The sequence below is a fragment of the Macadamia integrifolia genome, chromosome 4, assembly GCF_013358625.1.
Source record: "Macadamia integrifolia cultivar HAES 741 chromosome 4, SCU_Mint_v3, whole genome shotgun sequence".
In the NCBI taxonomy this organism is placed as follows: Eukaryota; Viridiplantae; Streptophyta; class Magnoliopsida; order Proteales; family Proteaceae; genus Macadamia; species Macadamia integrifolia.
In genome coordinates, this window is record NC_056560.1 from 5,400,140 (window position 1) to 5,415,203 (window position 15,064).

The window sequence follows — 15,064 nt, forward strand, 5'->3', positions numbered from 1 at the left end:
GGGGGGGTTGTTACTCTGAAAGGGTAGTTTATTAATCAAATCCATTAATTCCTACATATAGGGGAGATATCCTCAGTTTTGCTTTGTTAGGGACCTAGACATGTGCCCCAAACACTAAGCAAAGAAAATCGGGGAGAAGAGAAGGTGGCCAGAATCTATACTACCTTCAGCAAGCAGCTCTATTTTGCATTTTCCTTACAATTCACCAACTCTGCTTTTACCCTCTCCCCCCCCCCCCTTCTCTTTTGCCACCTAAAAATCACCAAGTACGCTCGTCTTCTTGATGCAGTTACACACATGGTTAATCAGGGTTGCTTTCGAATTTCCTTTTATTATTTTATTCATGTTGATAGTCATAGGATAGAGTGTGGAGTTTGATTCGAACTCTATTTCTGTTACAAGCCCTTAAATAGCCAAGTAATCCCATCATTTGACAGTTTTGAAGATTTGAATAATTTTATGGGAGTTCATATGGTGGTGTGTGCTGGTACGTGACTGAGTTCCTCTCTCCTCTCTCTGCTCTCCTTGTTCGATTCAGTTCTTATTCCTCCAACCAGGTTTCCTGTTCCTTTATTCCTCTCTTGTTTATTATCTTCTGTTTTCTTCTTCTCCTGCCAATGTTTCCTTCCCAGATTGTAAAGGGCTAGATCGATCTCTCTTGTAACTAACCCCTTGGGTCTGCAATTTTGGGAATCAGGTTACCTACTTGGGGTGACTAACCCACTTGCCTCATCTCCTAAAACTTACTCTCCTGTCAGAACCAGACCTCGGTCCATTTCTGAACCTGCAACTACCACCAGTTCTGCTTTCAGAATTTTCCTGAATATACTATCTGTTTTCTGGTTAGATATAAGTCGGTATTAAGAGGGTAGGGGATTGCAAATATTATCCTTAAGTTGCATGTTATTTGGATTTGATTTAAGGTTGCTGAGTTGATCTGTTAAGGTCAGTTCTACAGCCAGTGTGGTTGGAATTGTGAGGAAGAAGTCACCCAGTCTTCTTATTTGCTTTTAAGGACAGACCTCTGCTATTACACAACCCCACCCCCCTAATTCTTGAACTTTGTTTTAAGTTATCCCCAGTGTGAATTTTAATATCAGACTTGTCTTTTCTTTCTTCATAAGACAAATTACTGTTACATCCTGATCCTGTTTACTTTATTATTAAGGGTCCTAAACTGCGCTAAAATTACGAAATTTCCATTGACCATATTATTTTGAGTTTCTTTCATTCTCGTGGGCCCATAGTGACCCAAATTTAGGGTGTTGGAACCCGGGGTCTTTTACTCATTCCTGTTGCTTCCTTTCTTATTCCTCCTCCCTTTTCTTGTTCTTCCCCACTTTTTCCAGCCAAAAGCTGTGCTTCCATATTGGGGTAGAGCCATAGAGCCCTGGTTTGTCATAGTCAAACCAACAGTGCCAATATGATGTAGGTATTTTTTATATTGATATTTTTAATGTAGCATAACGTGTATGTCAATTAGCATACATCTATGCCTTTTTATTTAAAATAAAATTGTAACACACAGGGATGCACCTCAGTCACAAAGAGGGGATGCACCTTGAGTGCCCCTATTGGCTTTAATAATGCTGATTGAGCCAAAACTAGTCTAGAGTTGCAAGATCTTAATAATTCGAAAAGACTACTAAATAAAGGAAACAGAAGAAATTCCATCACTAGCACTATACTGAGTGTGTTCCTAAATGGTGTGAGAAGCGACCTTGAACATAATGTTAAAGCCAGAGCATAAAGCAACTGAAAATGAGACACCATGGCAGGATAATTGATTGAAGCCCTACGGACCGCAGCTTCTTTTGCAACCCACAACCACGCAGGAGTTGCAATATTTGCTGCCTCTCCACAATTGAACCCTACATGGCAAAAAAAAGGAAGAAAAATAAGAATCTCAAACTCTAGAGTAAGATAAAAATTTATCATGGCTAGCACGAGGAAAGTTCTTAGGAAGAAAATAAACAAAGGCACAATTTACAACAACAAATATACAAAAAGCATGAACAACAAAAGGAAAACAGAAATGACAAGCATTATGAAGCAATTATTATTTTTTTTCTCATTTGCTTCCCCCTTCCCTTACTTCACCAAATGAACCATTAAGAGTACATGTGAATAGGAATCTAATTTTCATGTCATAAGCAACAGGAAGATTAAATTGTTAGAGAAATGGAAGGGGCAAGCCTAAAATGACCATAGAAGTAGTGAGGAAATACATGCAAAGTTTAGGCCTTGACTCTAGTATGACCTCAAACAGAGCTGTTTGGAGGGCAAGGATTCATAAATAGTTGAATATGAGAATGAATTATGTACATATTGCTTTTCCTCCCAAAACTTAAACCCTAATAACTAATCCCATCAGTCGACTTCAAACCAAAACTCTTCCAGTCAAAGCCCATTTCACATTTATCAGAGTTCAGGCATCCGAGAATAGTTCCATCTCTCACTTACAATGAAACTTACACCCACTAAAATTCATCACCAAACCTGATGCAAAATTGAGGCTGAATCGGGTTGACCCTTCGGGCAATCTCAATCGAGACAAACGGGATCCAATTTGATTTTTGGGATTAGTAGAATATCTTAGGATTTACTTTATTTAGGAAATAATGAGTTATTTTATTTGGGAAGATATGTAATTTTTTATTTTTGGGTAGTTCTTAGTCAATTAGGGAGTTACCGGCTTGAGTTTATTTTTGTTTCTAATTTCATTAGTTAGAATTTAGGAAGTAATTAGAAGTTTCTAATTTCAGTTTATTTTATTAGGCAAGTTTTAATTTTCAGTTATATAAGGGCATGTAATCCAAGTTATTAGACAGATTTTGAATGATGAATTGAACTGAAGGTTTTAGTGCCGGATATGGTGCAAGACGTGTGACCCCTCTCCCCCCTCTTTGTGTTATTCTTCTCTTCTCCCTTGCAATTCTGAGTTTCTCTCAGAGATTTCTCCCTTTTCTCTACGGGCCCTCCATCAAGTGGTATCAAAGCAAATTTCTTACGAAATCCTTTACTCCGATGATGTTTCTCCTTGAATTTATTACTCTTATTGAGGAACTTAAGAAGAAATTTGATGATGGAATGAAGGAACTTCGATCAGAATCTCGGGAACTTCGATCAAATTTTCAAAAGCTTATCGAAAGTACCAAATGCTTATGTGATAAGGTGTGCAACATGATCGAGGACGGGTTAGTGGTAGACAAGCCGGTTGATACTAGACGTGACGATCAAGATGAACTTAACGGTCCGATCAAGGTTGCATCTGAAGAACTGATCGATTGTCCACTTTCAGTTGTGAAACCCCAACATTGGATTCCAATCAAAGTCATATCATTCGTTGGTGACCATTAGGAGACCGTAACAGGTGAAAACACGATGTGCTGGATCATAGCCCTATCAAAGCCAATGATCATGAATGTTGATCGAGTGGTGCTGATCCTCTCCTTCTTTAAAACTCGTGGACGAGTTTTTCTCAACATCGGGGGATTGATGCAGAATTGAGGCTAAATCGGGGTTGATCCTTCGGGCAATCTCAATCGAGACGAACCAAATCCAATTTGATTTTTGGGATTAGTAGAATATCTTAGGATTTACTTTATTTAGGAAATAATGAATTATTTTATTTGGGAAGATATGTAATTTTTTATTTTTGGGTAGTTCTTAGTCAATTAGGGAGTTACCGGTTTGAGTTTATTTTGTTTCTAATTTCATTAGTTAGAATTTATGAAGTAATTAGAAGTTGTTAATTTCAATTTATTTTATTAGGCAAGTTTTAATTTTCATTTATATAAGGGCATGTAATCCAAGTTATTAGATAGATTTTGAATGATGAATTGAATTGAAGGTTTTAGTGCCGGGTATGGTGCAAGACATGTGACCCCTCTCCCCCCCTCTTTGTGTTATTCTTCTCTTCTCCCTTGCAATTCTGAGTTTCTCTCAGAGATTTCTCCCTTTTCTCTACGGGCCCTCCATCGAAACCTGGAAGATGAAACTGACAAAACAGCTTTACCTTTAAGTTCCCATCTCTAATTACTTCAATTTGTTAAGTAGCTGAAACCCTCAAGCAAAACAATTCCACAAAAGAATTCACTGACAGAACATGAGTACATGATGTTCATTACTTTTTTACAACTAAATAACCAAACCTTTCCATGCATGAAAAAGGAAGAGGAAAGAAGCAATTATAGTACAATTTGACACTAATTTCAACCAGATTACTGTTTTCTCTATTTCCAAAATCACACTCTTTCTTTCACTTGAATGAATGTGTGTGTGTTTGAGTGAGAGAGGAGAGAAGGGGAGGACAACATAGAGAGCTCTTCCAGAACTTGAAATTCACTAACTAGTAGTCATGAATGAAAAAGGTGGCACAGGTGAGTTAATAGAACAATAGAATGTCTAACACAGTTTCTACTTCAACAAAGAACAATGAAGGTGGAGCACCCTCCAATGGTTTTTAAAGGGTTATATATTTGTTTAATAAAAGCATTTACATCCTTTGCACAAGAGCAAGTTGGATTTTAAATAGTTTGAAGTATCGGCCAATATTTTTAAAGGGTTTGACTGGCAGTCAACTGAAGGGGGTGTAAATGCCTGCTGTCAGTGAAACATGAGGATATCAGTGCCATCGTATAGGTACATGGGAACCAGATCTACTTTTCAGGAACCTAAGGAGCCCTTTGTGCAATTTACCAACTAGAAATGCCAAAAATCACAGGTTAACTACACCACCAAGCACTAATCCAAAGAGATGCAGAAGGGGCCAAAGAAAATCGTAAAACCCTATTTGTATAATACATTTTCCTCCTCCAGTAAGATAACAGAAAGAGCATTAGAATAAAATACAAGAAGTACCAACAATCCAATCAACATAATCGTCTCCTTATAATGAAATAAAAGGTAGATGGTTCTCTAGCCTATATGGCTAAGATCCTTCTCTTTCATGAAATCTGGAAGGCAAATCCAAGTAAAGGACGTCTCACCATGGCTGAACCCTGAATGATAGGCTCTAGGGAAAGTCACAACAAACTCCCCTGCATTTTGCACCAATCTGATTCAAAAGTAAATAAATGAATTCAGAAAAATATACATTAGGCCACCACCAAAAATACTAGATTTTCATGCAAATTGCAAACATTTGGAAGCTGAGTGACGGTGACATAGACACGAAATCACCTGCAGCATGGAATTCCTGCATTAATAAGCACTTCAGGTGACATCACTGTGGTCTTCTCACCAAGAATTGCAAAAGTCACTGAAAAAAATATTGAAGTGATCAAATATTAATTCATTTTCTCACTACATCATTTCAAAACTTTTTTTCCTTATTATTGTTATGAACTTATCGCTGACTACAAGCTCCTTGTAACTTATAATTGATTATATGCAAAATCCCAAGTTGCTCGCTAAGTTTCTTTAACCGTTGACACAGTAAATATCAACCAAAACAACATGTAAGAAAATAGTGAAGAATGAAATTGATCAAGGGAATAAGAAACTGAAAGATAGCAACAGAAGAGGTATCAAACCATCACCTTATTTATTGAATGATATGCAAACAAATCAGAGACAGCATTTGCCAACAAGCTTTTCTTTCTTGATTTAATACCAGAAATTAAATCAAAAGAAGAGAGAGAAACATAAAGAGCATGCATAAGTTATCAACAATAGGCTTTCATAACCACAAAAACAAACATTTTAAGGAGGGGAGTGATCATCAATCTAAAAGTTTCTATCAATACTTAACACAACAACCAATCTCTAGGATTGTATCTAATGCAGACCTCAAAACCTTAACCCTATTCAGGGATTCAGGGTACAAGGATATAGAAATCTGCTAGAAAGGGACAGAAAATACGGTAATCTGAAATGCAGTACAGTAAAGAACAGAACTAGTATGGAAGGAAATAAAACAGTAGTAAAATAGTTGTTTCACAAACGGGAAATTTCAGTGTTCAGGGTAAAACTTGAGAACTTGAGAAACCCAAGTCCAAACTGATACTATAGTCAAGTACTCTAGGGACACAGATCTATCAATTCAAATCAAAGAGACACATTTCTCCAACAGAATATAGGGTGCAAGAGAACTTGAGAAACCCAAGTCCAAACTGATACTTTAGTCAAGTACTCTAGGGGCACAGATCTATCAATCCAAATCACAGAGACTGATTTCTCCAACAGAATATGGGTACAGTTTGTTCAGTTTATAATCTGACCAGATTTTCTGAAATTTTGAATATAGTATGGTTGTAGCAGAAAGGGAAAAATAAGACACAGACTGATAATAGAAATTAGTGTATTTGAGTTAGAGAAGACCGGAAAACAGAATAGTACTTCCTTAATATTTTCCAATAGAAACAATGCCGGGACCTGGGCCCGGGCCCACCCTGCCCCAACTAAGCTTCTCTAAAATCCTTTTCTGCTCTTCTCTTTGATTTCTGCATCAGTACCTTTCTAGGAAAGGAACACATCCAAAAAAAGACAATAATAAATAATCAATCCTATCAACACACACTCTTTGTAATTTAATTAGGGGACATAAAGAATAGGAAATACAGCTCAAAAAAATAATAACATTACAGTTCAAACCACCCACAGATCCAAAAGATATTGGTCAACATTTGGAGAGCAAGGGGAGGGGATCTAGATGAAGTCAACAAACTCTCATGCTGTCAGTTTTACACTGCAACGAATCAATATTGCTCATTAATCTACACATGAACCTTCAGCAATTTCTGGGAGATCTTTTAAATTCAGTCTTCCAAAATAATTTAAGATGACTTATGCAATTGCATTAGACTGGTTGGATGAATATCATCCCATATGGAGGCCCAAGCGTAAGCTTGAGAGACCCAGGAAGTGCAGGTGGCAGTCCAATGAACTGAAAACAAGCTTTGGGTAGATATGTTATAGGTTGGGCTTTTTATTTTCGTGGGTTTCAAATATATCTATCTGATATCATTCTGGAGACCATCAAATAGAAGATGGGAGGCACATACTTTCCTGGTATCATTGAAGGAACTCTTTATCAATTTTTCTTGTTATCACTGACTGAAATCTTTCATCAGTATAGCCAAGAAAATAATCCAAAAGGAAAGAAATCCATGTAGCAAGACAGGGACCTCCTTTAAATCGGAATGTTTCTGACTCTATAAGGTATGCAATTCCATGAAATTCACCTATTATTACCCTTCAATGTCCGACAGCATCAACCAATTTGCCACTCCAATTCTTATTCTTGCTAAGCAAACCCAGCTCATGTCACCACCTTGAATAAAATAGAACTTCTTTGAGAACAAAAAGTTCTTAAAATTTCAATAAATATTTTCGGGTTCCAGACCAAAGTCACTGTTGAAAATCCTCTAAAACTTGAATGAATTTGATTATTTTCAAAGTCCCCAATGGAAGCCTTCAAGCATAACTTTTAAAAAAAGCACTCTAAAGATAAATAAGAAACTGAGCAATTGTAAATCCTCGACCCCACAACAAGGCACAATATTGTCCACTTTGGCCTATGGACCTCACGGCTTTAAAACACATTGTAAATATGAAGGGCTGCTAGAGATCATCAACTAGCCCAATCTCTTCACCCTAACTGATGTAGAACTACAGAGATGCGTCCATCAATGCCTCTCCCGTTTCTTACACAACCTTTAGGGTTCAACAGATCTGGGTCATTTCTTGGGCATGAAAGCAACAACTTATATGTAGAGGTTCCAAGTATAATAATGAGCCACCGTTTTGTCAAAAGACGCAACCAAGAGTGCAATCAGGCAAAGATTTTCTGTTTTATGGTGTACCAAATGACATTTTGGGGGAAGAGATCTTGATGAAGAAATGAAATCAGCTTAGGATAAGTACATCAGTAGTGTTTCTGACCCTAAAACCTCCCAAACCGGCAAATCTCACTCAGAGCAAACAAAAGACTATTTTAAGATCCAACCCCAACATCTTTCACCACTAGTTCTCTCTCATGTGTGTGTGTGTATGAGAGAGAGAGGGAGTTCCTAATGGTTTAGGGACCAAATTAAACCTTCGTGCTTGATTTTACTGAAGCTCTAAGAAAATGGTGGTTCTATGTTCCCTGCTTACTTTCCAACTCCATGTCTTGAATAGGAAGCAAAAAGTACTAGGCATGTAAGTTTGTATCCGAATTTAAGTATCATCCACAGAAACATCCATTGCACATCTCCAACCACCTACTCCTAGTTTCTCTCAAAATACATAGAGAATTCTTATCCATAGACTTGTTCTTTTGTCTTAACCTCCACAAAAGCCATCTTAATGAGGCAATGAGGTCTTCAGAAACAATGATAAATATTATAAACAGCAATAATATTTCAAGATTGAAATGATCAAAGAAAAAATGGGATTCAGAAACGATGACAAACACGCAAAACCCACGAACAATACGTAGTATCATAATGGTAGAGCAGGGGAAGCTCTGTTCCTTGATGGTTGGAGTAATAAACTCACCAAGAGGATTAACTTCTCCCCCATAGCCATGCACTCTGATGACCTCCTCGAATGCAACCGCAGCTTCCCTGGGAACGCCATACCATGTCTTCCCCGCTCCCATATGTAAATAGTTCAAACTATGCAAATCGTGGTCCTCCACATGCCAAGCAAACCAACTAAACAGCATCGCTATGTACACCATTGGTGAAGTGACACCCGGTATTTCATCCTTCATAAACCTCAACAAGGAACCTTTCGCCCTGGAAACTCCTCTCATATTCCACGCAGACTCTCCAACAGTAGCTGTTTCCCCTGCTTTGCGCCACTTCTTCCCATTAATCGGCACAAAGGCTGATCCAGGCATGTCATTTGCATACTCCACCGAGAAGGGTTTATCGACAGTAGCCTTCCAAAAGAGGGTTTCAATTTCCAGCGCCGATAACCCCTTTTTCCCAGACTTTTTCAAATGGGTCTTCTCAAAATTTTTCGCTTTGGCTTCAAATTGCTGGAGAGTATAAGTTTCCCCACTCTGCCATACCGGTTTCTGAACCGGCCTAGGCTTCCGAGGGCAGAAGCCGATCTGTTGCTGCCGAGTGGTGAATGTGGGTTGGGATTTAGGGTTAGAGTTAGGGTTTCGGGCGGCAAGTGAACGGTTAAGGTTAGCAATAGAAGTTTTTTTGGGCGGTGGTGGGAGCGGAGGAACGATCTTGCAGATGCCATACTGGGAGGCTTCCTTCTCGATCTTAAGAATGTAAGCGATGGGGTCTTGGAATTCCGCCAAGGTTGGGTGGTACTCTGGTGCAAGAGGTAGGGTTTTGAGCCATGAAAAGACCTCTGGAGGTGGCTCTGCCCCTGCTGCTGCCATTAAAAGGATGAGTAACAGAAGATGGAGACCCTCATTTACAGTCTCTCACAGCCATTCAGAGAAAAAGGAGACTAAGGCAGATAGAAAACAACAATTATTATGACAGAATAGATAAATTTTTCCCTCCCCTTTCCTTTTTGAGTTGTTCTTCCACTCTGCCCTGCTTCACTCTTTGCTTGAGCAGAGGAGAGAAAAGGGGAGAAAGGGACGGGCCAAAATGCCAAATTGTGAATAGAAATGTGACTTGAGTTGGTTTTACTCCGCCAGTAATAAATGACATTTTTTCTGAATTAAATTTCTGAAATTCTTCATCTGATTTTTAGTAATAATTTATTTTTGGGGGAATTTCTGTTAAAAAATCTAATTAGTTTGTGAAAGATAACGTGTCAAGTTTCAACCGTCAATTTCCTCATTTAAAACACCACTAATTCAAAGAAATATTCAAAATTGCTGAAATGTGGAAAGTCTCATTGGATAGGTTGGAGGTGGTAACTTCATTTCGAGTTACATGAAAGATGCTTATCCATCGTTGCCATTATTTTATTGCCTATCTTCAATTTTTTTTAGGTAAGAGAACTCTGATTAAGAAGCAGGTCCAATGGAAAGGATCGTGAGAGCATTTTCGGCTCATATTGGGAGTAGTACAGTCTTTTCCCATCTGTTTTAGTTTTGGCATTTCCTACACGACTAGCAGGCCTTTTTTTCTCAATTCTTTTAAGGAAAAGGAAGCTTAAAAGATAACATGATCCCTACACCTAGATACATAGGAGATGAAAATGACCATCTCACCCCTCATGAAAGGTGGAAATCCTGCCCTGTTTATGCTTTCATGTATGCTCCCATTAACCCCACATTGATGCAAACCACACTGTCTTTGAAGGAAACATTTTTTTTCTAGGTAAACTATAGCGAAGTTTATTAGATAATATTTTTTTATATGATTATCACTAAAGAAAAATTATGGATAATTTTATGGGTAGTGAGCAAAAAATAGATTCAATGTCTTGAATGTGGCTAAAATTTTGTAGACAAATTGATCATAAGACCCCATGTTCACGTGTCGAGTTTCAATTCAAACAGAGTTTACTAGACAAAAAAAATTATTTAAAATATGTGAGACATCTAATAGTTGTTAGAGTACCAATAAACATGCATAGACATACCTAGGTAGTTGATTGAATTGAGCTATGAAATTTTACGCGTGGCTACTATAGACAGTGTCCTCACCGCTCAACTACCAAATGGCCACCTCACATTCCATGTGGTGTAAATAGATACACTTGATCAAATGTATGTTTCTTATATGCCTAATAAGGGAATATGTGTCTAATGTCTTTTAGGTGAAAATGTAGCAAATTGAGTTTAATGATCAAACTCAATCATCTACCGAAAAAAAAAAAAAAAAAACCTCAATCATATGACTAGATTGTAGTAGATTATTCTTGTGTACTTTTCATGTTTCATATTGTTTTGCACTTGTGACTTTTCTATCTTCGGTAGAAATCATATTTTTATATTATAAAATAATAATAATAATAATATATATAATGTGTTTGGGCTGAAATTTTGTTTAGAGACTATAGGATCTAAATCTCAACAATTTGGTAGATAGCGGTGTCAAACCGTTAATTTTGTGGCATGTTATGCTCAAGGGCGGGGGGGTGTTGAGGTTTTGCGGGTAGGCAAACCAAAAGCTTCCTACTCACGATTTAGCATAAACAAAGTTTACCTAACGACAATATAAAACATTAAAACTTTAGGCCACTTTGGATAAGTACTCAACCTGTGATTAGACTTTTGGATCATCATCAACTCCTACACCGTATTATTCATGGTCATAAAATACCCTTCCTTTAAGATTTAAATACCTACGGTGAGGAGATTCTAAGTATTCTTATTAGTATATATGATTTTGGATAGGCTTAACACCTCCCACTCCACCCTACTAAAAAAAAAAATCAATGATATCAGGCAAAAGGCCACGTAAGGATTGGATGAGAGCTTACGAGGGTGACAACGATAGAACACCAAACGGGGCTTATAAGCACTGAATAACCAATGGTTGGGCTTTTGTTATTTCTAAAGTTAACATATATGCGTATTAGCGATGCCTACGCCCACATAAATTTGCTATATTTGAAGAGAGAGAGAGAGATGACACGAAGATTAAACGCTTGTACTGCAACGAAGTGTTGTCCATAGTGAAGCCCAGTTGGCAAAGAACATTACTGGGAGTTGATGATTTGCTAAAACATGTTAAATCATTCTAAAATTCTCACAAACACAAACAGTAATTAGTTCTTCTGAACAAATACCCCTAAAACTAGACTCATACGTAATAATAATAAGTGGTAACTAAGGGAGATGGAAGCCAAAGAAGGACAACAGAAACTGAAGAAGAAGCAGTGCAGAAAGCCCGGATGTTGGGATGACATGACTTGATCTTCCTCCAGATGAAGGGGAATCGTCCTCAGGTGACATCACCTTGACAATCACCTTCTGTCCTCTCTTGCAGTGACTTAATACTCCACTGATGAAATAAAAAGACCCAGAATGATCAAAGTGGTACACAGTGTTGCCATCATTAGAGAAGAACATTGGATGTGTGGAATCACACTGGTTGTAATCTGAACCACTCACTACCATTACTGAATCTTTCTTGTACTTAAAACCTGAACCATCAAATACCCAAAAAAATATCAGAATACAATAGAACATTTGATGTGGGATTATTGCTTTCGCGTGAAACCCAACAATCTCTCCCTCCACGCGGGATTATAGTATGAGAATAAACTACTTACGGATGCTATCATCAACACGGAACCTGTTCCTGGAGGCCCATTCGCTGTAAATTTTGGTGGCATTAAGAGGAGGAACAACCCAACCATTGGAGCCTCCGACTTCAAACTCAAAGGAAGAAACAGTGAATTGTTGAAGAGAAGAGATGAAAATGATCATCGTAAGGATGATGGGAACTGCTTTAGCAGAGCCCAACAGGGGAGTAGCCATCTTCTTCAGAGTAGTGAGAGAGAGAGAGAGAGAGAGAGAGAGAGAGAGGAATTGTTCTGAATCAATCTGTGGTTTGTTGCTATATATTCTACTGCATGGGTTTTTGATTTAAAAAACAGAGGAGGGAATCGAGAGTAGTGGAGGACTGGAGGTGGGGTTAATTGGGGAGTTAGTTACCGATAGAATAGGAGATAGTGGGAGCCTGGGAGGCAACGGTCTTCTGCTTCACATCCTTAATTTGACTCGGTCCAACTTTAACTCACCCCGGAGTCACTGTCTCTCGAGTTCTTTCTTCGGCTTCTAGAGAGAGAGAGTGCGAGATTTCAACCAAAGAGAGAGATCAGATGGTGTGACGGTTGTGTTCCTAACATGGTTGTAAAAATCGGAATGGAATGGTCAGTTTGGTCAGATTGGAATTTTATTGGTCTTTACTCTGGACCGATCTTGGATCCTAACCTTTCTGATCCAATTCCACATGTATGCTTTCAGGGTAAAATGGTATTAAATAGTTACATTCTCACAGAGTCGTGAGAAATGACACCCTTATTGTCTCTGTTTTTTTTTGGTGCAACACCCTTATTCTCTTAATAACTTAATTGGGTGGATACTCATGCTTGCCCCTTCATCATATGGCCTCCACATGTGACAGTTTTTTCACGATTTCATTGATGTGGCATGTAAATTCCTACCCATATAGGCATTGTGCATACCCTCTCCCTAAATATATATATATATATATATATATATTTTAATGTTGAGGTGACTTTTGGATAGCCATGTAGAGCATAGTTTAAATCCTAAGTGGTGAAGGCAGTGAATGACAGTGAGGATCCAACAATGGGGAGGACCCAGACATACACCCCAGCCGTTGAATCCTCATTGTTGCTCATTGTATTTCCACAGATGATTTTTATGCTACAACACCCTAGTAATTGATTGGGCCTCATCTAGCATGTCTCAACATGGAAAAAATAGGTTGATTTATCATTATTTTATGATATTAGTTGAGAGTGAGAGATCAATATGGGCACCTCTATGGAGCCTAGGAATTGGGAGTCCCCAATTTCTCCCAATCATGGAATGGCTCCCTGATCATCCTTGGTATCCATGCAAAGGAGTTGAATCCATTATTTTTGGGTGCAAATTTTATTAAACTTTAAAGACACTTTATGTATAATCACTTGTAGGTTACGTTCAGTAATAATCTAAAAAAACGTTTCTGATATACTTTCGTTTTATGGGAACAAGAAATGTTGGAACATGATAACTATGTTTCAATATTTAAGTTTCATTTTAGAATATAATTTTGACATAGAAACTTAAAATTTTGGTATTGACATGAAACATCATTTATGAAAATAGAATGAGTATCAAACACAGTCCTAGTATTCTTTTGATATAACACTTTTAGTAGTTGTTTCAATTTCGAGTTTGGATTTTTTTTTTTTAATATTATTTATTTATTGATGCAAAACCTATATTAAAGACCCACGTAGGGCCACACGGGGTTCCACCTGATCACACTTTCACACATTTACATCCTCCTCAACCATCAGGGACACCTAAACTGTATTCATCATCATATAATAAATTTGTTTAATTTTTGATAACACCAATGTAGTATTTAAAAGGAGCTAATGAAATCGTACGTACACGTACACATTCTGCTGCAATACAATTGGATTGGTTTGCTAGACAATCGGTGTGAGGTCCTATAGATTTACTCATTTTAATTTGGCTATAAATATATATATATATATATATATATAACATAAAAAGGAAAAAAGAATAACATAAAGGAATGCACACCGTTACCGCGTCACCCAAGAAGAAAAAAATAAAGAAAAATAAGGCTCTGTTTGGTATCGTTCTAAAAAAATGTTTTTAGAGTTTTTTCGTTTTATTGGAACGAAAAAATGGAAAATTCTGTTTGGTGCACTTGTGGTATGTTTATGTTTTTTTGGAACAAAAAGTGAAAAAAAAAAAAAACTGAAAAAACTAGATTGGACGGAACTCCTTCCCAGTTTTGTTTAATTTTACAAAAAAAGAAAAGAAAATATCATTCCCGATAAAATCTGAAATTTTGAAACACCATTTTTTCGTTTAAAAATTGCATTTTAACACATAAACTGAAATTTTCGTTTTTGATACGAAACGACATTTCTGGAACATAAACGATACCAAACGGGCTCTAAGCTTCCAAACACGCCGTCTTTGTGTAAAGAGAAAGACAAAAAAAGAGAGTTATTGGGAATTGTGGATGACGGCATATATATATATATTTTTTTTAAATCTTCTAAACACCCAATGAAATAAAAGATTTTATCAACGAGGTTTTCATTCCCGCGATCTTAACCGTTAATTGAGTAAACACAAATCTTAACTGAAATAAAAAATCGAGATCATGTATTGATAGTGGTGTCAATCTTAAATTCGCACCAGGTTGATCAATTAAACTTGACCGTTTAAAGATCAGTTTGATTTGAATTAATTATTAATTTTATTGGCTTCAAGTTCACTCCGTCTATAAACATGTAACAATATTACACAATGTAAAGGGTAAGACTGATGAATATCCAATACGTTTAGCCCAATATTATATATATATATATATATATGATAAAATATGATATATATTAATATTTTTATCATTTATTATAATTTTCTTTTTTAAATTGTCAAACTGACTAGGAAAAGCTTAATTAAAACTCAAAACCCAATCAA

General features: G+C 37.1%; 2 protein-coding genes across 2 annotated transcripts in view; both read right to left on the reverse strand.

Moving 5' to 3' along the window:
• Positions 1-9,566, reverse strand: part of LOC122075236 (lysine-specific demethylase REF6-like) — an 11,168-nt gene extending 1,602 nt beyond the window's left edge. The window contains exons 1-4 of the mRNA XM_042640196.1: positions 8,485-9,566; positions 5,185-5,263; positions 4,992-5,059; positions 1,721-1,871 (exon numbers count right to left, since the gene is read on the reverse strand). Of these exons, the coding sequence (XP_042496130.1) occupies positions 1,721-1,871; positions 4,992-5,059; positions 5,185-5,263; positions 8,485-9,331 (1,145 nt within the window). The 5' untranslated portion in view covers positions 9,332-9,566. The remainder of the gene's footprint in view (positions 1-1,720; positions 1,872-4,991; positions 5,060-5,184; positions 5,264-8,484) is intronic.
• Positions 9,567-11,486: 1,920 nt separating this feature from the next.
• LOC122075555 (early nodulin-like protein 1) lies at positions 11,487-12,378 on the reverse strand. Its single transcript, XM_042640622.1, has 2 exons — positions 12,133-12,378; positions 11,487-12,003 (listed from the first exon to the last, which is right to left on the reverse strand). Exons 1-2 carry the CDS (start codon positions 12,338-12,340, stop codon positions 11,687-11,689), a joined length of 525 nt encoding a protein of 174 aa, XP_042496556.1. The 5' UTR covers positions 12,341-12,378; the 3' UTR covers positions 11,487-11,686.
• Positions 12,379-15,064: the final 2,686 nt, after the last annotated feature.

What these genes read in the sequence shown, in the direction of transcription:
- LOC122075555 (XM_042640622.1), bottom strand. Translation starts at nt 12,340, where the DNA reads ATGGCTACTCCCCTGTTGGGCTCTGCTAAAGCAGTTCCCATCATCCTT. An exon ending in CCGTGTTGATGATAGCATCC is followed by an intron (nt 12,004 to 12,132) that starts GTAAGTAGTTTA and finishes TTGATGGTTCAG; the next exon opens with GTTTTAAGTACAAGAAAGAT.